The sequence below is a fragment of the Peromyscus leucopus genome, chromosome 15 (assembly GCF_004664715.2).
Source record: "Peromyscus leucopus breed LL Stock chromosome 15, UCI_PerLeu_2.1, whole genome shotgun sequence".
Lineage (NCBI taxonomy): Eukaryota > Metazoa > Chordata > Mammalia > Rodentia > Cricetidae > Peromyscus > Peromyscus leucopus.
Window position 1 is genome coordinate 36,414,458 of NC_051076.1, and position 25,419 is coordinate 36,439,876.

Here is a 25,419-nt window from a genome sequence, read left to right on the forward strand (position 1 = left end):
GCTGATGTGGAGTACACATTCAGGCCAACTTTGGTTTCTTCTGTGCTTAATACACTGTGTAGTGGGTAGATGTTCCAGCTTTGACCTGGAAGTACTACCCTTAGTGAGGCTTCTGTTAACTGCCACACCTACCTATGACCTGCCCCTAGGGTGGGACCGAGAGGGTAGCCATTAAGACCCGAGATCCAGATGTGCTGGGCCTCTTGGTTCCTTGTGATCCTGAATGCTGGATGGCAGACCGAGCCAGAGTTCTCCAGAGAACCCCACTGGACTGCATCTCACCTTTCCCAGAACCTCTAACCAACCCCTTTACTGGCTGTAAGTTACCCCAAAATAAACTTCCTTTATAACTATGTGGAGTTGCCTTGTTAAATTCCCCACATTAATACTGTACAGATTGCTTTGTCATTATTTCCAAACAATTACTTGCATGCCATTTTCTTTGTATTGGATATTGCAGGTAACAAAGAGATAATTTTATTTTATTTTATAATTTAATTTAATTTTACATATCAGCCACGGATTCCCTTGCTCTCCCCCCTCCCGCATCCCCCCATAGAGATAATTTAAAGTATACCAAAGGGTTTATGTAGGGTTTTTTATGTAGTATGAAAATACTGTTCCATCTTATGTACAGAATCTGAGTATCTATAGATTTTGGCATTTATGGGGAGTCCCGGAAGCAGTTGCCTTCAGATGCCACGAAATGATTTTCCTGTTGGTGAAAATCTCTTTGATGAGCATGAAACTAATGGTCTACATGTTCAAAATACAAGGTTTTCACACAATACAGACAATTTGTGTACTTAAATTATTTCAAGATAATTTCAATATTTTAAACATAAAGTTTACAGTTTGAGAATGGTAGATTTAATATCTTTTTGTCTTATTAAAACCACAGGGAAAAAAGTGAATGGAGAAGAACATTGTAATATAATCTTGTCTGAATCATACACTAACAAGCAGAATCCACAGAATCCAGATCAAAATTACTTGTGGGATGTGTTTATTCACTGAGATAATTGGAGAGTTCATAATATTTATCTGCTGTGGTGGTATTGTGTTCCCCAAAATATTGTGCACGCTAATAAACTTATCTGGGAACAGAGAACAGGACAGCTACAATATTAAATATAGAGGATAGGCAGTGGTAGCACAGGCCTTTAATCCTAGCATTCCAGAGGCAGAAATCCCTCTGGATCTCTGTGAGTTCAAGGCCACATTGGAAACAGTCAGGCATGGTGACTCACACCTTTAATCCCAGAAAGTGAGCCTTTAATCCCAGGGAGTGAGGCAGAAAGCAGAAAGATATATAAGGCGCGAGGACCAGAAACTAGAAGATTTAGCTGGCTAAGGTTCAGGCTTTCGAGCAGCAGTTCAGTTGAGAGCCATTGGGATAAGGACACAGAAGTTTCCAGTCTGAGGCAACAGAATCAGCTGAGGAACTTTCGAGGTGAGGAAGTTGTGGCTTGTTCTACTTCTCTGATCTTCCAGCATTCACCCCAATAACTGGCCCCAGATTTGTTTTTATTAATAAGACTCTTTAAGATTCATGCTACAATCTGCATCGTGGGAAACTGTAAAATAGTGAAGTTCATCTCTACTGATTTGAAACTTTTGGCTCAGTGGATGTAAAATTGGCCATTGCCATACCTAGTGCCTTTACGTCCAGTTGACTGACCCAACTGCTTAGATTCACACTCTAAGTGCACTACTGATAGACTTTTGCCCTGATTGTACCCCATGAAGATACCAGAATGTACTTTTTCTTCCCATGAAAACTTTGCAATACAAAGTTAGGATAAAGCTTTCTTGGAGCATGGTAGAAATTCAAGGAAAGCTGTGCTGCTTTTGAGTTGTGGGGAACAAATTGAGGGGTGGTTGTTGTTCCAGATGAACATAGGTAGACCTGCTTGGTAGAAGGAAGCACAAATGGCATGCTAAGTCATATGAGATGCAGAGGGTTCTTGCTGACCTTTCTTTCTCAGTGCTGTAAGCTCGCTCACCACTGTTTTCTGCTGTGTGTGTGTGTGTGTGTGTGTGTGTGTGTGTGTGTGTGTGTGTGAGTTTAACCATGTTTGGAGGAGACGACTGGTGAGTGTCCATCTGTCAGATCTTAAAAGGACAGAAGCCATTGGATCAGGAGTCTGGAGGAGTTCTTCTACAGTTGTTTTGATGCCTGGCAGTAGATGAGGAGCATGGGCAATGAGGGAGAGAGACCTTAGCTTCTCACCAGCCTGCTAAGCCGAAGGAGAGAAAAGATGATGTCAGTCTCACACCGACACTGCAGTTTGGAGAGTCTGCCTGTTTAAATTGCTCATCCTGTTTAACAAGACCAAAAAGGCTTCCACAGTGACGCTGATTTTTAGGAAGGTCTAAAATCCAAACAAGGGAAAAACCTTTGGAGAAAGAAGAGAAGGGCCTGAATAAATTCTAAATAGTATTCAGAGCAGTAGTGTTATTACCCAGTTACTAAACAAATGGCACGACAAATGCTTACAATTTTGGTTCAGCTTTGCTTCATAAAAAATTATTGAATACTGTGCTGTGCACTGTAGGAAATAAACAAGATGTGACTTTGTAATAATGTGATGGATTTTTTAGAACACAAATTTCTAGATTTTTGTGAGTTTAAATATTTTTCTAGGCATATTTTCATTACTGAAAAAAATTCTCTTAGGGCATGCTTTTTTCATGCTGCAGCATATTTAAAATATATGTCCGTGTATACACGTGTTTATTATTTATAGATTTAATTTTGGAAATAGCCAGGCGATGAGGAACTAAGTCCTAGGAATAAGGTAGGTGATCAAAGTGGAGAAAATTCTGTTTATCTAAGATGAAGTGTGACTGTATCTCATGGAGTGTGATTTTGGGGGTGAGGATGTCATATTAATTTTAAAAGAGTTCCTCTCCTGTTGTGTGGCATTCTTGCATTAAGGTTATCTCTTAGAATGACCATGAAGTAAAATACTCGCTTACGTATCAATGTTCTGATGGGCTTATCAAAGTTCTAACTTCTTACACAGGGAGGCTGAAAGAGGCTTTGGACCTTTAGGAACTACCAGGAAGGTAGTGTGGACATGAACGTGAGAACCAGGGAGTGAAGCCTGGCATCCATCACTGTCGTTGACAGGGTTGAGGTGACTGTGTGATATATTCAAGAAACTGGGCATTGACCAGACTCACTCTTTAACTTTCATATAGATTGGAAAGGCAGAGGTTGTCTTTCTGTCTGTTTGTCCCATCTGCTTTTCTCTGTCATATTCTGTTCCCTGTTTGTTTTACCTAGATTAATTTATGAGTAGAAATCTATACCTCTGAAGGACCTTGGCTATTTCTGTGTGCATTCAGTCTTTCTTGGTGCCGAGTTTCTGCAGAATAATCTAGAAAAGAGAAGTAAAGAAAGAAAGCAGTTGGCAAGATCAATTCTGAATGGCTTCTTAAACTAAATGAACAGGATTGACTTGAGGTTTCCAATTGGTTGATATATTTTCTTTTTTTTAAATTTCTTTTTCTTTTCTTCCTTCTCTTCTCCTTCCTCTTCTCCCTCTCCCTCCTCCTCCTCACCCTTCTTTGTTTCTATTTTTCGGCTTTTTTTTTAATGCCAAATGCTGTTTATTGAAGGAGGGAGGAGGTCTTACAGCACAATGGGAGAACCCTGGAGGGCAGAAGTTCGCTACCACATTTTACAATCTTGCATCTAAGCTGTTAATGTCCATTATGTAGGATACACAGACAAGGAACTTCCCTTAAGCATTCAGGAGGGTGGAACCCGGCAGGGAATTAGCATTGGGAGAATATCAAGGTCAGCAAGGAAGGCAACAGTTACCCTAATCGGGGGCCAGGGACCTACAGGTCCCCCTTTTACTAAAAAATGAGCTTCTGACTTAGGTTGCGTGGGACGTCAGCAGGTCACCTTACCTGTCATGGAGACGCCTGCCCAGGCCACACAGGTGCTCTGTCTTAGGTTGGTGAGCACCCCTCAGGCATTACCCGTCTCTGAATACTTATTATCATACAGGCTCAATCATGTGTGAGCTGTTTTTCAAGACAGGGTTTCTTTCTCTGTGTAGCCCTGGCTGTCCTAGAACTCTCTGTAGAACAGGCTGGCCTTGCATTCACAAAGATCCACCTGACTCTGCCTCCAGAGTGTTGGGAACAAAGGTGTGCACTACCACTGCCTGGCTAATGTCTTCCTAATGCCCAGTAGCATTGACTTCCACACTAGAGCTCAGAAGACTTTGGAAAAGGACTAGTACACCCAGCTTTATTCTACACAGCATGTAGTGGAGTGCAGCAGGAGCCCAGTAAAGAACATGTCTTGCCAGACACCATCCATGATCCTCTGCAGATGGAAGCATTGCTCCCTGATTTTCATCTCACATTCCTCTAAATAAACCCTGCGTCTGTAGTAAGCTTGAATTGTATAACAAAATTCCATTGTCTGCATAGCTTAAAAAGACATTTATCCTCCAAAGTTCTTGGGCCTAGGAAGTTTAAAGTCAAGATGTCTACTAGTCTGTCCTGGTGAAGGCTATCTTTCTGCCTGGAAGACTGACTGTCCTCTTGCTGTGTCTTCACTTGGCAGATGGAGCTGGGGCTCTGATGTTTTTTTTTTTTATTACAGGAACACTAGTTCCTTCAAACCAGAGTTCCACCATCATGACTTCATTTAACCTCAATCACTTTAGATCAAATACAGCCACATTGGGAGGCTAGACTTGTGGTGGTTAATATTGACTGTCAACTTGGCAGGATCTAGAATCACTATGTAAACAAACCTTTGGGTGTGTCTTTAAAAGATTATTTAGATTAGATTAATTAAAGTGGGACTATTCCACATTTGGTATTTCTGGCTGCATAGAAAGGAAAAATCTAGCTGACCAGCATTTGTTTCTCCCTGTTTTCTGACTGTGGATGCAATGTGACCAGCCTCCATCCACTTCTGCCATAGATTTCTGTAGTGGGTAGCTGTTCCAGCTTTGACCTTGAAACACTGTCCCTAGAGTGATGGCAGGCAACTGCCACACCTGCCTATGACTTGCCCCTGGGGCTGACCTGCCCTTAGGCATGGCCAAGAGAGAGCCTCTTAAGGTACATACATGCTTGCTCTTCTGGATACCTCGGTCCTGGAATCTGGATGGGAGACCAAGCCTGAGTTCTCCATTGGATGGTATCTCATCTTTTCTGGATCCTGTAACCAATCCCTATTGACTGTAAGTTACTCCAGAAATAAACCTCTCTTGATTACCAGATGGATTACATGGAATTGCCTCATTAAATACAGCAATAGACTTTCCTGCCACCAGCTCCTGGAGAGCAATTGCCTAGAGAAATGTTTCCTCAGAGTCAGCGCAGAGGTTGCTGCAACAGTGGTCCAAAGGAGCCATGCTCCATCCCAGATGTGGTCCTGTTTTGGCAGACATAAAAACTGCAAGACGGAGAAAGTCATGAAATCTTATGCCACACTTCCAGAGAGCCATTAAAGCTAGGTAATGTGAGGCAGGGTCAGACTCCTTGCATGGAATTCCAGAGGGGCAATAGTGTGAAGATGAAGCCTATGTTATAGTAAAGACCCCAGATGCTGGAGATGCAACAGAGATTTCTATGTAGTCTCCAACCTTTATGTTACTTAAAGTCATTGGACAATCTTCAGATGGAGCATGTGTAAGACAAGAAAATACTGGACACTAAATCCTGTCAATGTTCAAAACGCACAGGAAAGAGAACTTCTGTAAGGAAGTGAAGAAGCATGGCCATTTATCTTTGTATATCCACCACTGAGCACAGAATCATCTCGGTGTGCTAAATTTAACAGAACAAGTGCAGACTGCATGGTTATTGATGTACTTCACAGCCAATCTCTTTGTCCTGTCCAGGAGCTAAATGGACAGTTGGCTAAGGCAAGAGCCCTAATGAGTGTCGTAGATTGAAGGGGTAGGGAACAGAAAGTTCAAGGAACTCATGTCAGCTTACAGGAGCTTGAGGAACACAGGATTTACCTCTCCTCCTCGGTTCTTTTCCCCTTGCCCTGGCTTTCTGATCTCTCTACTGTTTGAGACAGTAAAGATGAGTACTTCAGTAAGGTTAAATAACCCAGTTCTCCAATGGAAGAAGAATTGACTCCAAAAGGCTAGCTTATCTCTACCTCCCACAGCAATCCGGAGTTCTGGAGTAGGGTGTGAAACATGAGATTTCCATTTGGGAAATGTATTCTGGTGCAATGAAATGCTGGTGGTGGTGATGGTGGTGGTGGTGCATGGTGCAGCTGATGACAATGTTCGGTTGTTAGCTAATGGTAATGCCTTCCGCTGGTCTTTGTGGGGGTAGCTCCTTGAAAAGGACCAGCAATGCCAGTTGGGAGTGATTTTAGGCTATTCCTTCATCAAGTGCAGTAACTCTGCCCTTTAGCCTAGGCGGTGACATCTGGCCGCAGCTGGGAGGCAGTGCATGCGCGCCTGGCCAGGGCAGTAGGGTTGGAAACTCAAGGGAGGAGCAGGCGAGGGGCGTGTTGTGGGCGTAACCATATAGAACTAGGCCACGCCTCTCTCGCCTTTCCAGCCTGCGCAAGCGCGCTGTGGGCCGTTAGCTGTCAGGAGCCTAGCAGCGGGCGGCGGGGATCCGACGTCTGTGCAGGGACTCAGCTATCTGAGCCCGGTGCAGCAACCACCCCGACAAGCAAGCGCCCCGAAGGCCCGGGCTGCCTGCCAGGTCACAGAGTCGAGCGGAGACCTGTGGGGCAGTTGGCCGCGCAGGCAAGATGGGGAACCGGGAGATGGAGGAGCTGATCCCGCTGGTGAACCGTCTGCAGGACGCCTTCTCGGCGCTGGGACAGAGCTGTCTGCTGGAGCTGCCGCAGATCGCCGTAGTGGGCGGCCAGAGCGCCGGCAAGAGCTCGGTGCTCGAGAACTTCGTGGGCAGGTGAGCGCACAGGGAACGCGGTGGGGGCGCGGCCGTGGGGGCGCCCCTGCTCCAGGCCGTTGGAACGTGGAACGGTCTGGGGAGCCCGAGGGTGGACTAGAGGCTGCGGCGGATTGGGGGCAGAGCAGGAGTGTCCCTGGAGCAGGCGAGGTCCTCCCTCCTCTGGGCATCCTTCGTCTCCGCATCCTCCACCCCGTGGTGACCCCCTGTCTGCCTTTCATCCTGCCATACAAAGCCATTTCCTCCCCACCAAGGGTGGGGGAGTCGGGGTCCGCCCCAGGATCGACTTCCCTCGCTGGCTCGGTGCGCGCCAGCTCCTGGCAGCCTGGATGCGCAGCTCGGTGCTTTCCAGTCCCCTGTCTCAACGTCCTCCTCCCTTTCCTGTCACCCTCCCCGAGGCTCTCAGCTCGGCTGTGGGGATTTACCCCTCCTCCTCGGTTCTTTTCCCCTCGCCCTGGCTTTCCGATCTCCTTACTGTTTGAGACAGTCATCGTCTGCCCCGAGCTGGGGAGGCGGGGTGTGTGGACCCAGAAATCCCTGTGGCGAAGGCTTATCCGGAGACGCTTGCCTACCACCCTTCGCCCAGGGAGCAGAAGAATAAAACGGTGGCGTGTTTTGAGTGTTCACCCATTCACTGCTCAGGCATGACTGAAAACCCGAGACCTCCGGGGGTGACCGTGGACTTGTGATGTTCAGGTGCCGTGTCATTCCTGCATCATCTCAGAACTGACCAGCATCTTTCTCGCACTTTCTCTGTCCCCCCCACCCCACCCCCAGCATCCTCTTGCGTTCCCTAAGCTCTTATTTATCCAACTGGTCTTCAAGCTAACATACAGAACCCAAATCGTAGCCGTGGTTTTCTTCATGTCTCCCAATTAAAAAACAAATAGAGAATTATTACCGTTTTAAGTCGGGAATCTACGTTTCTTTCAGTGAGCAATTCAGGAAGGATTAGTTACCCTAACGGCCTGGCGTGAGGAGCGCACTACGAAGGCTGAAATCTGTTTTCCAGTAGTAAACCAGGTAGAATGTGCAGCAGTGAAGACAGCAGGCTGGAGGGGGAAAACTGGAATTGCGTTTTATTCTTTTATTTGGCTGGAGAGCGACTTGTGATGCAGAGGGTTCTTGCTACGGTCCTCCACCCCCTTCTTTCTTTTATTGCTTGGCAATGTGTAAACTGTAACGCTGACTGTTCCCACATTTTTGGGTGTGAGCATCACAAAGTGCGTTTTCTTTTTTCTCCGATGATGCGCCTCCTCTCAGGAGATACGCTTCATTTTTCTTGTTTCAGTATGAACTAGAAAGATAAAAAGTGGAATTGCTGGCAACTGGCTGCTATCCTTGGCTAGTCATTTCCCCTTGTTTTTATAATTCATTTTGCTCAATAAGAAAAGCGATAGCAAAACATTTTGTCTACGTCATCTCAGATTTCTGGTCTAAGGCGAGGATGTAATGATATTTATTCTAAAAAAAAATCCTTGGAGATTAAAATTGCGTTTCAATGCTACAGCCATGTTTCCATGCACCTTCCTTATAATGTACTTGGATGAGCATATAAGTATATTTTGGTCAGTGCCTTTGAACTCAATGTAAATTCTATGCACATATCTCAGTTCTTCTCTCCAGGTTTGAAAAGCTGAACAGTCTTCTTAATGCTATGGTATAATGCAAGTGTGTGTGTTTCCCTTTGCTAGCTGTATATTCTTTTGTCATGAGACAGAAAAAGGAGATACAGTAGAGTAATATATTTAATTGTGAACATTTTTCTAGAATGAAGTGAAAGATAGGGACTATAAAAATCAGAGCATTTACCAGAGTGCATCAGTAATTTGCTGTACTTTATGAAGTTTTACTAGTGGTGACTGTTGGAATGATGAAGAAAATAATGAGCAGAGAAGAACATGTTCATTAAGTAAGCCTTTATTAGCTGCACGGGAGCACCTGTCTAGCACAGCTTATATATTAAGGAGGAAACTTAATTAGAAGGTCATTTGACTTTAATAAAGATTTCAGTCATTGAATTATTGAAGAATCTAATTTCTAATTATAACTCAACCTTAGGGGGGAAACATCTTTCCAGTTTCAGAAGTGAATCAGCCCAGGTTGGGGGAAAAAAAAAGTATTCATGTTTCACTGTAACCTCTTAACTTTTTATTAACCAGGAATTTTATAACCAACATAGAGTTCTTTAAAATGCAATATTTCTCCTCTACTCAGAGCTGTTTTCATTTTAATGCTTGACCAATTGTTCTCTTCAACTTCTGTTGCATTCATTTATTGATTTATTCACCACTTAACAACACATCTTTAGTAGCTAACCATATCTTTCCCTTGAAAATAATTTGCTTATGTTGATTTTTTTAAATACCACTGAATGCGTTTGGATGTGAATGTGTTTATTTAACTACGTGTAAAATCAACTTTGGGGTGATAAGTTTGAGTGTATCATGAATAAAATGTATCATGAATGAACTCCTTGTTTGTGATTTTCTTGCTGAAGTGACAAATTTGCATATTAATGTGATATAGTGTGAGTAGCTAGATTGTTTTGATTGAAGGCGAGCCTATATGCTGGCAGTGAGAAACTGCTTAAGGTCTGTGGGTCTAATACCCAGAAAGTGAAGCCCATGGATTGAAGGAAGATAGGGGTTCACTACCAGGCTCGAATCTGTCCATCTGTCTAGTTTGTAAATGGAAGAATTGAATTTATTCAGCTGCTTTCTTATTTATGTGTTTATATGAACTTCCTTGCCCCTCCCTTTCAGATGAACTCGAGGCCAGGAAGGTGCTCCCCCCACCCAGCTATATTTCCAACCCATGTTTCTCAACTTTTTTTTAAAAAAATTTAAGTAAAAAGACTTGAATCACTCTGTATCCTAGGCAGGCACTGAACTTGTGATAGTCCTCTGTCAGCTGCTGAGTAACTGGGCTTATAGGCCTAAGCCACCTGAATAAAGAGAAAAGATCCCGAGACTCGGCTCTAAACATGTATGTTTAGAGGACAGTCAAGGTAAAAACAATGGCTAATATTTATTGAGTGATTGCTGCATGTTGGATACTATCTTGGGTCCTTTTATATGGATAAGCTCATTTAATCCTCATAAAACTCCAAAGAGGTAGCTAGGCTCATTCATTTCATTTTACTTAATAGGAAATTAAAATGTAATGAGCTTGAACAAGTCACTCATGGATAATATCAGTTAATGTAAAAACTTCTGTTCAACCTGAGGTGTTAGAGGTCTTTAATGTAGTCTTTAAAACCTGTGTGCTGGACTGTCTTACCACGTGGAGGTTTATCACACCTTTTGTTTAATATTTTCAGCATCTTTCTTATTGGTCTTATAACTCTGGGCTTATGAGCAAGAAACTGCTATATTGATAATTCTATTCCTATTATGTTGTGTACATTTACTCTCTTAGAAGTATTGATTAAAAGACACAAATTTTTATTTACTCTATTAGACATTCCTGAAGATAACTCTGAAACATAAATGTGTTGTTTCCTTAAGTATGTGTTTAGAGTGCGTACAACTTGTTTATTGAGGTGCTAAGTGAAAACTGTACTAGCTGCTAATGTGCAAATGTTTTTAATGATATACTTGTTAGCAGCATTAGTTGTTCAATGCTAATTATATAGGCAGAAGATTTTATGTTATTGTGTTCCAGTCTGGGTGGTAAACAGACCTCCAATTCTGAACAAGTAGAAAAGATTTTGTGGTTAATGGAAGCTAGATAAAAGATTTTTAAACACTGACTATACTGATGGGAGTTTGTTTCAATGTGGAAATTTCTCAATATTATTTATCTATTTCCTTACAAGGTTTATAAAGACTTTGGTTATCCAGTTTGAGGGAAACTGTTAGCCATTTGATGATGTTATTGGATATGACCAGATAATTTAATCTAAAATTTATATGGCTCAAGCACTAACCTACTCTTAACTCCTTTGACAGATTTCATTAACATGTTTAAAACTGAGTAAGAGTCCTCTAATTGTAAATAAGGTTAAAACTTAGTAAACCAGAGTACGTTTGTACTGAGTGGAAGGATTTTGTTAAAATAGCAAAATAAGTTACTGGATTTTTAAAAAAGAAACGGCTCTTAAGATTATAATTATTAGGTTAATGGATGCTGATAATTAAAATGTAATACCTATTGAAAATTATGCTTGGAAATTTCCAAAGAATTAGTTGGTAAAATATGAAAAATGTGAACTGTTCTTTATCTAATGAGTTGGTGGAACCTGAAATTATGAAGATATCTGTGCTGAATCAGCATTATATAATGCCTTTTTAAAGGCTATCATTGGTTCACAATTAGAATTTATTCACCACACCAACATTATTACTTATTTAAATACCAGTAATGTCTGAAAAAAATGTGGATAAGTGAACTGACTTTGACTGAATATCTTTGTTTTGGATTTATTCATGATTAACCAATATAAAAATTCTTTTTAACATTTTAAAGAATGAAGTTGGGGGCCTGAGAAGATGGTTCAGTGATTAAGAGTGTTTGCTGTGCAAGGGTGTGGACCTGAGTTTGGATCCTCAGGGCTCACAATCACTTAGGTATGGCCTTGGGTGACTGTAACCCCAAACACAGGTGGATCCCGGCAACTTGATAGCCAGCCAGCCTAGTCAGAACTGCAAGTTTCAGGTTCAGTGAGAGACCTCATCTCAAAAAATAAGAGAGAGAGCAATAGATGAGGATGCCCACCTCTGGTATAGACCCACACACGTTTATGTGCATAGAACCCCTCCACTCATACAGACATACAAGTAATAATAAGAGAATGAAGTTGGGGCAGGCATAGTATCTCATGCCCACAATGCATTCAGGATGCTGAGATGTGGTGGCTTCCAGGCAACCTGGGCTCTCATGTGAAACTCTTTCTCAACACTTGTCCCACAAACCACCACCACTACCTCATTCACCTCTAATTGTGAATAAGGTTAAAACTTAGTTAACCAGAGTATGTTTGTACTGAGTGGAGGGATTTTGTTAAAATAGCAAAGCAGGCAGTCTTCCATAATGTCAGAGGGATATAAATAATATTTAGGCATGTTAGAACATAGGGTTTTGGGTTCTCTATTAATGAAATATAATATTTGATTTATATATTAGTATGCCTTCTATTGCTATAACAAAATTGTGGGGACTGAGTAATTTTATAAAGAAATGAGGTTTATTTAACTTAAAGTTTTAGAGGCTGGAGGCTCAAACAGCACTGCATGGTTTTGGTGAGGGCTTCATGGAAGATGGCTTTATGGTGGAGTGTGTGTGAAAGAGGTACAAGTCTCGTGGCAAGAAAGAAAGCCTGAGAGAGAAAGAAGAGTGGAGGGAAATGTTTTTCCTCTTATAACAGCCATCTTGAGAATTCACCAAAGCCCCACAAAAGTGCATTAACTACTTCAGAGATCAAAGACCCCAACGATCTCAATCATCTCTGCCAAGGCCTACCTCCTAACACTTCTCCCAACCCTTACCACTGCCAGTGGAAGCCAAGCTTCTGAGACAAACACCACCCACACCAGAGCAGCATGAGGCTGGGAGGCTTTACTTAGACCTCGCCTTTTCTGTGGCTACTCTTAAGCAGAGTTAAATTATGAGGCTTTACTCATTATGATGGTCTTATTTACTTTTAAGAGGATCAAAGGCAGCTAGAAAAGGGGACTTTTCCTTTCTTCCAGAGCCAAATTAAGAGAGCTGAAAGTTAATGTACTATATAGAATAATCTAATAGTCTACATGGACAGAGTTTTTCCATTTCCCCAATCTAAGCCTACATTGCAATTTTTCATCCTATTAACATTGATGTAAAAACCTGAAAGGATTATGACATACTGAACACATGTTTCAATAATAGAGGGAAGAGCAGGCCAACATTAGTTTAGGCCTTACTGTGCATGTAGGCCTGGACTCTGTTATATAGTCTCCACATCTCTCAGTTCTTATGGTTTTCACATCCAAATGCCAACGGGGATAAAACTCAGAGGCAGAGAAGCAAGCTATTAGTGTAGACCACATGGCTAGTAAGCTGCCAAACCTTGATGTAACCTTGGACACGACTCTTATTGAAATTCTTGAGAAATATAGAGGTAACATCAGTGAACATCTATTTATTGAATTCTAAGTATAGTGGGCATATAAAACACCCAGAAACTGATGTGTGTGTGTGTGTGTGTGTGTGTGTGTATGCATGTATATGGAGAGAACTGTCAAGCCGGTAAGATGCCTCAGTAGGGAAAGGCTAGCTTGATGACCTGAGTACCCATGGAACCCACATAAATCTACTCTGAGTCCACACATGTGCCATGGCACACGGTATTTCCCCCCATATACTAATAGTAAATGAAATTGAAATATGAGAACTGACAGGATGAAGTATGAGATCACAACTTTGAAATGAATATATAAGAGGAAGGCTGTTGTCAATTAATTAGGGTAAAAACTTATATCACTTTTTAAAGCAGCCCTCCCAAAGCTGCAGCTCTGAAATTGATCCAGGATTTAAGTGGAAAGTAGAAAATATATGGATTGTCCATGTCATTTTAGCTCAAGGCTACATGCATTGAAGTATCAATGTCAAGGCAGGGAGGTGATGATCTGTGTCTCAGTGTCTGGCTTGACAACAAGCCATTGAATTTAGACTGACTTTTTAATCACAAAGAGATACTGCACATTACAGAGGGCCCAAAATGAGAGGAGCAAAGAGAGAAGGCACTGGAGAGATTAAAAATGTGACAGGGTTCAGGGGAGGATCTCAATGATAGAGCATTTGCCTAATATGTGCAAGGAGATGATAACACACACACACACACACACACACACACACACACACACACACACACCCCTACCTCCAAGGCACTAATAATAAAGAGGAATTCCATTTTCTCATTTCAGAATAAAGCATTTAGTGTGAGAGGGAAGAGGAGAGGTAGATTTTAAATCATGTGTATTTCTGGGAGTGGTGGTACACACCCAGCAGTATACATGCACTCCAGAGGCAGAGGCAGATCGATCTTTGTAAGTTTGAGGCCAGCTAGTCTCCATATGGAGTTCCAGATTACCCAGAACTACATAGTGAGACAATAAATAAATAAATAAATAAATAAATAAATAAATAAATAAATAAATACATAAATAAATTTTTCAGAAATTATTTTCAAAAAATTGAGTGTTTATTAATAGTGGACGAGTAGCATTTTGCACATGTGTGGCTATGCATAATTTATCTTTTCTTCCTTTACCAGAAGCAAGGACTTTGGCATCACAAAAGATTGATGTACGAAACTTCCCTCTGGTTTAATTTTCACTCATTTCCTGGAGTTACATTAGGATACTCCAGGAGATTTGTCCAAGGTCAGGAAAAGTTAGAGAGCAGGCTTTGGAACTTGATGTTCAGAACTTGTAGTTTTGCCTTGGTTTTCATTGTCTCTTCTCCCTCCCCCATTGTTTTAGAGCGTCTCCCTCCCGCCCCCACCCTGCCTCCCCCTTTTCCCATTCCTCTGCAGTACTGGACCAGGCCTTCTCCTTGACACTCCCTTGAATTACTCTTCTTGCTAGCACACCAGCACTGATAGTGCGCGGTTGTTTGTTTGTTTGTTTGTTTTTTTCCACACAGGATGGTAGATGAAGACGAGGAAGAGTTCTTCTCAGAGTTAGACAAGATAGTTTTCTGAGATGGTGTACCCCTGAATAAAATGTGAGATTTAGAAGATCAAATGATACACTGCATGTTGTCCTCTAGGTGGGCATCATCTAGAAAGCTGAGCCTATCACAATCAATGATAGGGCTTTCCTTACACCAAGTCATGCTTCTGAAACTTTGTGTATAAATAATAGAGCTGAAAAGGTCACTACTTAAATGGGTGGGATTTTAGATAAAAAATACATCTGGGTAGCAAATATACATCCTTCAGTTTGCCTGGTTCACATTCTTGCCTTGATTGTGTTTGCGGTCTTTGAGGGAATTGAGCGGCATTAAGGTCTGTCAATGTTATTATACAAGTAATCTCAATAGTTAGTTTTTAACAAGTGTCAATATGGTTTTAAATCCTTGATTTTGCAGAGATCGCTTTTTCCAGGTGCTAAAAGTGTATGTACATCAGTGATTCCTTGTGACAGTATGTCATGTCCTGCTTCAAGGAAATGATAGAGCTATGGGTTGCATATATAGGCATATCAGAAATAGAGTTTCTGAAGCACCCCTTTGTCTATTGTTTCAGTGACTTAGATAAAAAGACAGATCCACTTAAATAAGTAATTTGATGGGTGAGTGTCTTAGATGGAGTTTCCATTCCTGCAATTAAACACCATTACCAAAGCAACTTGGAGAGGAAAGGGTTTATTTGGCTTACACTTCCACAGCATTATTCATCATTGTAGGAAGTCAGGACAGGAACTCAAACAGGGCAGGAACCCGGAGACAGGAGCTGATGCAGAGGCCATGAAGGAGTGCTCCTTACTGGCTTGTTCATCATTGCTTGCTCATCCTGCTTTCTTATAGAACCCAGGACCACCTGCCCAGGGATGATACCACTGACAATGGGCAGAGCTCTCCCTCATGAACCAGTAGTTAAAAAAAAATACCTTACAGGCTTGCCTACAACTCGATCTGATGGAGATATTTTCTTAATTGAAGTTCCCTCCTCTCGGATGACTTTAGTTTGTGTTTAAGTTGACATAAAACTATCTAGCACAGTGACCAATCTTGCTTGTGGTTTGTGTCTTTTTAGAGTGCTCTGGAAAGCAGCTTTTGAGGAGTCATCACATGATGATAGGGCTTGTGTTTGCTTCACTGGAGTCCCAGTCCCATCTCTGACTCTCACTAATATCGTAACGGAGTTAGCCTTCTTGGGATTTAGTTTACCTATCTGACTTAACTTTGGTGTGTGTGTGTGTGTGTGTGTGTGTGTGTGTGTGTGTGTGTGTGAATTCTGAGATGGTGCCTTGTATCTGGCCCAAAAGATACATTCAATAAATGATGGCACTATGATTAAATCATTTATTTCGACTAGGTGTTTTTTTGAACACTGAAAAAGTAAGCCAAGCATGGCTGCTCACTTCTATAAACTCATTGTTTGGGAAACTGAGGCAGGAGGTTTGCCATGAGTTTCATGTGCCTGGGGAAGATGGTGAGTGTGAGGTCCTGTCTCAAAACAAACAAATAAAACTCAATAAAAACCAAAACCAAAACCAAGTCAACAAAAACCAAACCAAAGCAAAAACCAACCCACCCAAAATAAAAGAAAATGTAAGAATGATCATGTGTATTTGTAGTCTTTTTTTTTGTCTGTGTGTGTGTGAATGTTACAAAATTATAGTTGCATCAAAATACACTTTTAGATCCCACTAAAAAGTCGTGTTTGGGACTTCCTGGGAGAAAGTTGTTCACATTCAGCACTATCACAATGTAACGTCTTTCAATAGACACATATACATAAACTGAATTAAATTACTTCTCCATTCCAGCAGTTTCAAAGCACATTGTAATTAAATCATTAATCTTTACAAGTTCCCTGAGAGGGCAGTAAAGCATATTTTGTTAATTTAATTTATAAATGAAAACTATCCAATTGACACACAAGGAGTCCTTTGGTGAATCCTGGAGACAATGAAGTAATCGAATTAGTAACAGAAATAATAGAATGGATTTTGTAGCCATGCTCAGCCGTTCTAGAGAACAGACTTGTTACTTTAAAAATCATTTATTTTGTGTGCATAAGTGTCACATTTGGTGGTCACACCACAGAGGTCGGAGGACAACTTGTGCAGTTGGTTCTCACCTTCCACCATGCGGTTTCCAGAGCTGGAAACTCAGCTCGTGAGGGTTGGCAGCAGGGCCCTTTGCCCGCTGAGTCATCTTGCTGGCCAGAGAATAGGTTTTGAGGAAGGCATTTGATTCTGTTATATGCAGCATACCATCTTTAGGATATATTTTCCTTTGAAATGTTTGTGTGGGCACACACACACACACACACACACACACACACACACACACACACACACACACGAGTGACGAGTGCCCAAACCCACTGAGCCATCTTTCTAGCCCTGTCAGAAGTCTAACTGCATTAAGAATTAGGAGCATTTCTAAGTCAGTTCGTGGCTTTGGTTTGTATTGGTGGGAGGTCCGTCCCCTGGAAATGTTGAAGGAATGTCCCCGGTGAGCTGTGGTAGCATGATGGTGCCTTCCGATGCTGGCTTGTCTTCCTCAGTCCCCTCTGACATCAAGTGCCTACCCTGGGTGCCTCTGCAGAGTTCTTACTATGTGACTGGTTCCCTGTCTGTTTACCCAATTATTGCAGCTTCTTGTATACCTGTTATTTTATACATATATGTATGTATGTATGTATGTATGTATGTATACATATAATGCAATGCTGGCATACAGCAGGAACTATATGAGTGCATTAGCTACATGATCCTGGGGAAGTCATGACTGGGGAAGTCACGGCTATGGGAGCTTTTTTTTTTTTTTTTTTTTTTTTTTTGGTTTTTCCAGACAGGGTTTCTCTGTGTAGCTTTGTGCCTTTCCTGGATCTTGCGCTGTAGACCAGGCTGGCCTCAAACTCACAAAGATCCGAGTGGCTCTGCCTCCTGAGTGCTGGGATTAAAGGCGTGCCCCACCACTGCCCACAGCCCGGCGGAACCTGGTCACATTGTAACCACCACCCAGCTAGCCTTCTTTTCATGCAGTCCAGCACAAAGCTCAGGGAGTGGTGTCTTCTATTTCAAGGGTGGATCTTCTCACCTCAATTAGAGCCATCAAGATGATCCCTCATAGGTATACCTGGATGCTTGTCTCCTAGGTAACTTCAGATCCTGTTGACGATGAACTTTAACCACAAAGGTTACAACCTGTTCATGGGCCATGGTGTCAAAGCAGTTGGTTGTGATAGCTTTAAATAAGGCACTCAGTTACATCTCAGGTGGCAATGACATATTCCTAAGTATATCCTAGGCAACATTAGGCTTCACCCTGGTTTTTAAAGCTGTTGAATGTGTCGGTACTGTTTTAAATCTATGCTCTTCTAATCCTTTGCTGATTCTGCATTTAAATGACTGAACTTACCTTTTCATTATAGTAGGCACAATTTCCATTGTATCATACTATCCTATGAGAATGAATTAAAATGGAGATCATTTTAGTATGAGTTTTTAAAATTAACTGCCATTTAATTGAAAAAGTTAAATGTGTACGCAGTAAAATCCAGCCATTCTAAAAGAATATGCAATAAAAATTGCCCTTTGTCCACTGAGGCCCCTCAAGATGTTTCACTTGTCTTCATGTCTGCCAGATTACTTCTGGGCTTATGTTTTTGTGTACTAGTCACATGTGCATGTGTGTGCACACACGAGAAGACTGAAGATCAATATCCAGTGTCTTCCTTCATTGCTTTCCATCTTAATTTTTGAATGAGGGTCTTTCCTAGAGACTAGAGCTCCCTGGTTTGACTGGCTAGCCAACGAGCTCCAGGCATCCTCTGGCCTCCACCTCCCCAGCGCCATGCTTACAGACATCTACACTCAGTTCCTCATGCTTGTCTGGCAAGCGCTTTCCTGGTGGAGTCACTTCCCCTGAGTTTATATTCTCATTATGTGAAATTTGATTTTGGGGGCAGAGGGCGTTTAATAAACTTGTTCGTAGGTAGCTGATAAAAGCAGCGGAGAGTTCTGTTTGAAAACTGCTGGCAGATGGGTTTGTTTGTTGAGTCCCTTCTTTAAGAGTCCACCGTGTGCCAGAACTGCAGGAAGCTCTCTGAGTGCAGTCACCTCTTCAAAAATTTGCTACTCAGTAGAATCTGATATGTGTGGCACAGGTATTATAGCGGAAAACACGTGTAGTGGTAGTGGTAACCTTTATTATCCAGACTTGATAGGATTTAGAATCGCCTAAGAGACAAGCTCCTAGGTATGTTGAAGATATTGTTTTCAGAGATGCTTAACTGAGGAGGGAGCAGAGACACTGTTCTATGGACTAGGGTCCCAGACTGAATGCAGAAGAGGAGGTGAGGGGAAATATAAGCATCCATCTCTCTAGGCTTCCTGGCTGTAGACACAGTGTGCCCAGCTGCCTCATGCACTTGCCCCCACCACCTTCCTTGTTAAGATGGCCTGTAGTTCCAAACCATGAACCCAAATAAGTCTTTCTTTCCTCATTGTCTTTGTCAAGTGTTTTGTCATAGAATGAAGACTGTGACCAACACACTGACCTATCAGCTCTCAGGAGGATTTGTACTGTGACCAACACACTGACCTATCAGCTCTCAGGAGGATTTGTATAGTGACCAACACACTGACCTATCAGCTCTCAGGGGATTTGTACCGTGACCAACACACTGATCTATCAGCTCTCAGGAGGATTTGTACCGTGACCAACACACTGACCTATCAGCTCTCAGGAGGATTTGTACTGTTACCAAAACACCGACCTATCAGCTCTCAGGAGGAGGATTTGTGAGACCAACACACTGACCTATCAGCTCTCAGGAGGATTTGTCAATAAATAGTTGTTGTTGGCAGGATGTCTTAGTTTGATGCTGAATATCTCTAGTGGAACAAATGATTTAAAATTACAGGAAGAAAGATTTAAACTTCACAGAAGGATGACTGTTCACTCTCGCAGTTAAAGAAGTCTAGGCAGTGCTGTACCCACAGGGGACAGGAGATTGCAGAGTCACTGGCTGCTAGGCACGTGACAACTGGGAGAAGGACTGGGCCTGAAGCACTTTGATGATTATGTAACTGAGCTTAATGGGTTTCAGGGAGGACTCCAACTTAAAAAAATGTATGTATGTGTACACACACACACACACACACATTTATATATATATATATATACAGCTCTTAGGATTTGTACTGTCACCAACACATCAACTTATCATATTATATACATATATATGCATTATATATACATACATATAGTAGGCTTCATCTAGATAGATAACAGATACATAAAAATGTTAAGACCTCCCTGAGTCTATTCTTTTAGGTACTCAAAAAAAAAAAGTAGCTCTTAGTGTATGGAAGAGAAAACAGAATTGTTTCTGGTACAATTCTTTGAAGGAAGCAGCTGTAGATAACACTGTCATAGAGGTGAACTGTATTACTGAAAAAAAGAATTGATGTTAACACATTTTCTTAAATTCTTATATATTTATGTGTGTGTGAGTGTGTATGTGCAAGTGTGTGTGTATGTGTGTGTGTGCATGTGTAGGTACACTAGAGAACAGATTGACTGAGTTGGTTCTGTACCCCCACCATCCAAGTCCCAGGGATGGAACTCAGGCCCTCAGGCTCAGTGGCAAGTTTATTTCCCTGCTGAGCCATCTCACTCCGTCGGACTTGCTCTCTCAAGCATTCCACATCTTAACCTCTACTTCTTTTAGGGATGTACCCATGTAGAAACCTGATTTACTCTGTTTTCAGAGTCTTCTTCCTAAATCTCATATCTGATTTCTTCATTCAGAATACCCTCTGGGTTTAGGGATGTGTCTCAGTAGAGTGCTTGTCTGACATGCATGAAGCCCCGAGTTCAATCCCCCAGCACAACAATGGCACATGTGTGGTGGCACATGCCTGTCATCCCTGCCCTTGGGAGGTAGAGACAGGAGGACCAACAGTTCAAGGTCATCCTCTGCTACACAGTGAGTTTGAGGCCAGCCTGGGCTACATTGAAGAATGCTGTGTAAAAACCATATCAAAACACCCTTCAGTGCACCTCTTCTTCCTTACCCCCATCTCAACAGTTCTGGTGAAGGCTCTTCTCATCTCACACTTAGGTGGCTGGCAACATCCTGCTTCCTCTGGCCCCATCCATTTCACCACACTGTTGCTGGTCTCGGGTAGAAACTTCCAAAGCACAACTTTGGTGTTTCCTCTTCTCAGAACTCGAAGCTTATGCCCCCTCCCTGCATCCTCAACATCTCTACTTGAGTTTTCTTTGACTCCTCTGGCTTTTGCCTGCCACTTTTCCCACTCATTATTTCTCTCTCTTCTCCTCTGTTTTGTGCTCACACCAGTCATTTCTGACCACGGAGGTATAAACACGGCTTTAGGAGAACGTGATATTTCATAACCAGAAGGAATTCGGATCGTCAAGCTGAAGGTGACATCTACTTTATGAAATACGTTGTTTTGGGGATGGAAAGGCAGTTTTAAAGTGTACATTTTCTTTCATGGAGTTGGCATAGATTGCGTCTAAAGATCTGAAGAGTGCTGAAGAGAAGAACATGTAGTTTGTGAAGCCACACGCGCTGCCTGGAGTTACATGGCACCTCTGCTTCTTTGTCACTCTATGGTCTTGGGAAGTCATTTAATTTCACCTGTCTCAGCACTTGACTCATGGACAGTTAAATTAGGTAATACATGTAAAGCACTTATGTAGTATCTGTCACATCGTGTTAAGGTTTGCCACTGACAAACACCTGAGCAAATAAAGTTAAAGGAGGAGAGACTTTGTTCTGACTCAAGGCGTCAAGGATTCAGTCCACAGTCAGCTAGCTCCATTGTGGTGGACCTTTGGTGAGGCAGAACCAACATGGCGGGTGTGTGTGTGGGGAGCATGTGACATATGAGGCTGCTGACTTGTTAGCAGCTAGGAAATGGGAAATGGAGGGCACTGGGGACAAGCAATACCCTTCAAAGGCATCCCCCAGCAGAGATAGACTCCTTAGTCAGTTCCCACCTTTCTCAGTTTCTACCACCTCCCAATAGTCTATTCTATCATCAGTCCACCAATGGGTTAACTCATTGGTTAGACCAAGGCCCTATGACCCAAGCACTTCCCTCAGGTCCCTCTCTCTGAACATTACACCAAGGCCTAAACCTTTTGGCGGATACTTTATATCTACACTACAATGTACACAGCATTTAGGATTATTTTTGATGAGTCCTTTGGTGCCTTCCGACCTTCAGTACTGTAGATAATAAACAAGAACACATTTCTGTGTGGAATCTATGAAAGATTTCATGAAAAGGGCTGTGACTTAAGATGAATTTGATAAACCAAGATGGGGTCAAAGGTACTAGGTAAGAATGTTTTCGTGGAACGGAAAACTTCTCATTTGGCTTAGATAGGGGATGATGGGAACAACCTGGCAGGATGAATCGGGTTCTGTGTTGGGCTGCTAAGATGAGAAGCCAGTATTTAACCCAAAGGTGAGAACGTTGAACATTCATGAGGGATGCTGTGGAGCAGGGTTTAAGGGAGGTTAAGATGACCACACACTGGCTGTAGTGTGCATGGATGAAGGAGATATCAGGGACACTGAGGAAAAATGACTGACAGAGTGGTGATGGAGATGTGAGCTTGCATTTTTTTTTCTAAGTAGAAACAGAAAAAAGATCATTTCAGAGACAGAGTCTGTGATTACCCATGTTAAATGAAGACAAATCGGAGAGAGGAATCCTAAATAATTTTAAACTTTGTCTGGGTTCCTAGAGGAATGTTAGTGTAATTTACACATGTAAGTACGTGTGCAGGAGGAAGAAACACATCCTCCTGCTACTTCCAACTAATCAAATCCTTCACTGTAGTTGGGCCCCATGGCATAGACCAATAATCCCAGCAATCTGGAAAACAAGGGAAAGGGGAATTACATAGCCAAGGCCAGCCTGGGTTACATAGTGAGTCAAAACATTCCCTGTCTCAAAATATAAAGCAAGACCATGGCTGGGTGCTTGCTTAGTATATATGAGGTTGATCCCAGTAGTACAAGATAAATAAATATTTTTCTCTTATGCTCAGGGTCATCCATGGAGCATCCCATCTAACCACCCTGGCTCTACTGATTATGGCCTCCAACATTCTTTTTTTTTTTTTTTTTTTTTTTTTCGAGACAGGGTTTCTCTGTGTAGCTTTGCGCCTTTCCTGGAACTCACTTGGTAGCCCAGGCTGGCCTCGAACTCACGGAGATCCGCCTGCCTCTGCCTCCCGAGTGCTGGGATTAAAGGCGTGCGCCACCACCGCCCGGCCGGCCTCCAACATTCTTAAAATTTACAGCCCCCACCCCCACATTGCTCAGTAGTTGAGTGTTTCCATCTGTTGGCTTAACATCATTCTGGGGCACTGAGGTGGATTGAAACCATTTATTAGCATTCTGCACAGTATCTTGTACCTTGGACAAAGTACTGTTATAGACTAGATGTTTGGATCCCCTAAAGCTCAGATGTTGGAAGTCAGAATCTCCAATGTGATTGTGTCAGAGACTGGTCCATAAGGAAGTAATTAAGAGGTCATACACATGGGGTCTTGTGCTAAAGGAATTAGTGACCTTAAAACACTGGTTCTCAACCTTCTTAATGCTATGATCCCTAATACAGTCCCTCATGTTGTGGTGGCCCCCAACCATAAATTTATTTTTGTTGCTACTTCATAACTGTAATTTTGCTACTGTTACAAATTGTAATGTAAATATCTGATACATATTAGGTGACCCTCGTGAATGGGTGTTCGACCCCTACCAGGGTCATGACCCACACATTGGGAACTGCTGCCTTAAAAGAAGAGGCACCGGAGACTTCCTTTACCTCAGTGGGCACGAGAAGACAAGTTATGTGAGCTCCAGAAGGAAGCAGCCATCTACAAGCCAGGAAGCACAACAGCCTTGCTCTTGGATTTCTGGCCTCCTCAATAGTAGAAATAAATGAGTGTTGTTTAAGCCACTGTGCCTGTGGCATTTTGTTACGGAAGCCTGAGCAGACTAATGCAGCTGCTTAATTTTTATTGAGTTTTCCCTAGTTAAATTGGTGATGTGACTTAGATGGATTGGTACTGAGATGAGGATCTTTCCTGGCTTTCAGGAAGAACTTCAGTTTTTCACCTAGGAAAGAAAATTGCTCCATCAGCTCTTGCTTTTGACAAACTGAAGCTCTTATAATGTTCTATAGAGTCACCCCTTCTCTCACCTGTATTTCCCTCTCCTTTTTCCAGAGTGATATAGACATACCCATGAGTCTACCATTTTAGCCTCTGCCTGTTTCAGTTGACTAAGCTTTACCTCCCTTCATGGCCTTAACACTGAACTCAGGAACCACATAGATTTGAATGATAGGGAAAAGTATTACTTAAAAGATGGTCCATCCCAGGTCCCTCTCCCCCAAAGCCAGTATTTGAATATATGTGTAAGATTTACCCAAAGAATACTTACCAGTGAAAGGTTCCTGGGTTCCCCTCATAGTAGCTTGTACTGGCTCTGGAATTAAGCCTGTGAGCAAGTTGTATTTTTCCAAAGCTCTCTTTGGAAGACCTTCTGATCAACAGCCAGGTATGGGAGCTGCTAACCACCATTTCCACCACTCCATTATTTCTGTAGCCATGCAGAGGCAATGCAATGTGTTCTCTCCTGTTATTACATGGAAACTGCCCTTATTAGGGTCACTGGTCATCCACACTTGATTTCCAACCATGTCTGTGCTTAATTATGAGTTCCTACAGTCACTGAGTTAAAGTGATCATCATTGACCTTCTGCACTACAGCTACAGACTTATAACACCTTCTCTATTTGTAATCATCCAATCTAGCCTCCACACAGTCATAATGAGATTGAAATGTGCCATAGTTTAGGTCTGGAGTATCCTGTAAGGGCCCATGTGTTGAAAGTCTTAGTGGTCAGCCTGTCCACTATTGGGAGATAGAAACTTTATGAGGTGAGGTCTCATAAAGCTGAGTCATTGGTGGCAAACCTTGGATGGGGAGATGTGTTAGTTACTTTTCTATCGCTGTGTTAAAATGACATCAATGAGGCAACTTACAAAAGAAAGCATTTAATTGGGCTCATGGTTCCAGAAGGTTAGAGTCCACGATGGCAGAGTGAAGGCATGGTGGCAGGAGCAGCTAGGAGCTCACACCTTGCATTGCAAGCAGGAGACAGAGCACATGGCAATGGTGGGAGGTGTTTGAAGCCCCAACCCGATCCTGTGACATGACAAGGTCATATCTCCTAATCCTTCCCAAATGGTTCCACCTACTGGGGACCAAGTATTCAAACACATGAGCCTACGGGTGTGGGGCATCTTAGTTAGGGTTACTATTGCTGTAATGAAACACCATGACCAAAAGCAACTTCAGAAGGAAGGGGTTTATTTTGCTTATATATCTTGAGTCACAGTTTATTGAGGGAAACCAAGATAGGAACTCAACTGGGCAGGAACCTGGAGAAGGAGCTGGTGCAGAGGCCATGGAGGGTGCTGCTTACTGTCTTACTCCTCATAGCTTGCTCAGTCTGCTTTATTGTAGAACCCAGGACCACCAGCCCAGGGTGGTACCACCCACGAGGGGCTGGGCCCTCCCACATCAATCACTAATTAAGCAAATGCCGTACAGTCTTGCCTACAGTACAATCCTATGGAGGCATTTTCTTAATTGAGGTTTGTCTTAGTTAGTGTTTCTGTGGCTGTAAAGAGACACAATGACACGGCAACTCTTATAAAGGAAAACATTTAATTGGGGTAGCTTATATTTTCAGAGGTTTAGTCCATTATCAT

The 25,419-nt window shown here is 42.4% G+C and overlaps 1 protein-coding gene across 8 annotated transcripts in view; it reads left to right on the forward strand.

The window, feature by feature from the left end:
* The first annotated feature begins 6,560 nt into the window (after positions 1 to 6,560).
* Positions 6,561 to 25,419, forward strand: part of Dnm3 (dynamin 3) — a 500,231-nt gene continuing 481,372 nt past the window's right edge. For 4 of the 8 annotated variants that reach the window (XM_037211327.1, XM_028864442.2, XM_028864443.2 and 1 more), the window contains exon 1: positions 6,600 to 6,924. In XM_037211327.1, coding sequence (XP_037067222.1) covers positions 6,764 to 6,924 — 161 coding nt within the window. In that variant the 5' untranslated portion in view covers positions 6,600 to 6,763. Of the gene's footprint in view, positions 6,925 to 25,419 lie in introns of all 8 variants that reach the window. The other 4 variants (XM_037211326.1, XM_028864441.2, XM_028864444.2 and 1 more) reach the window with 2 other exon arrangements.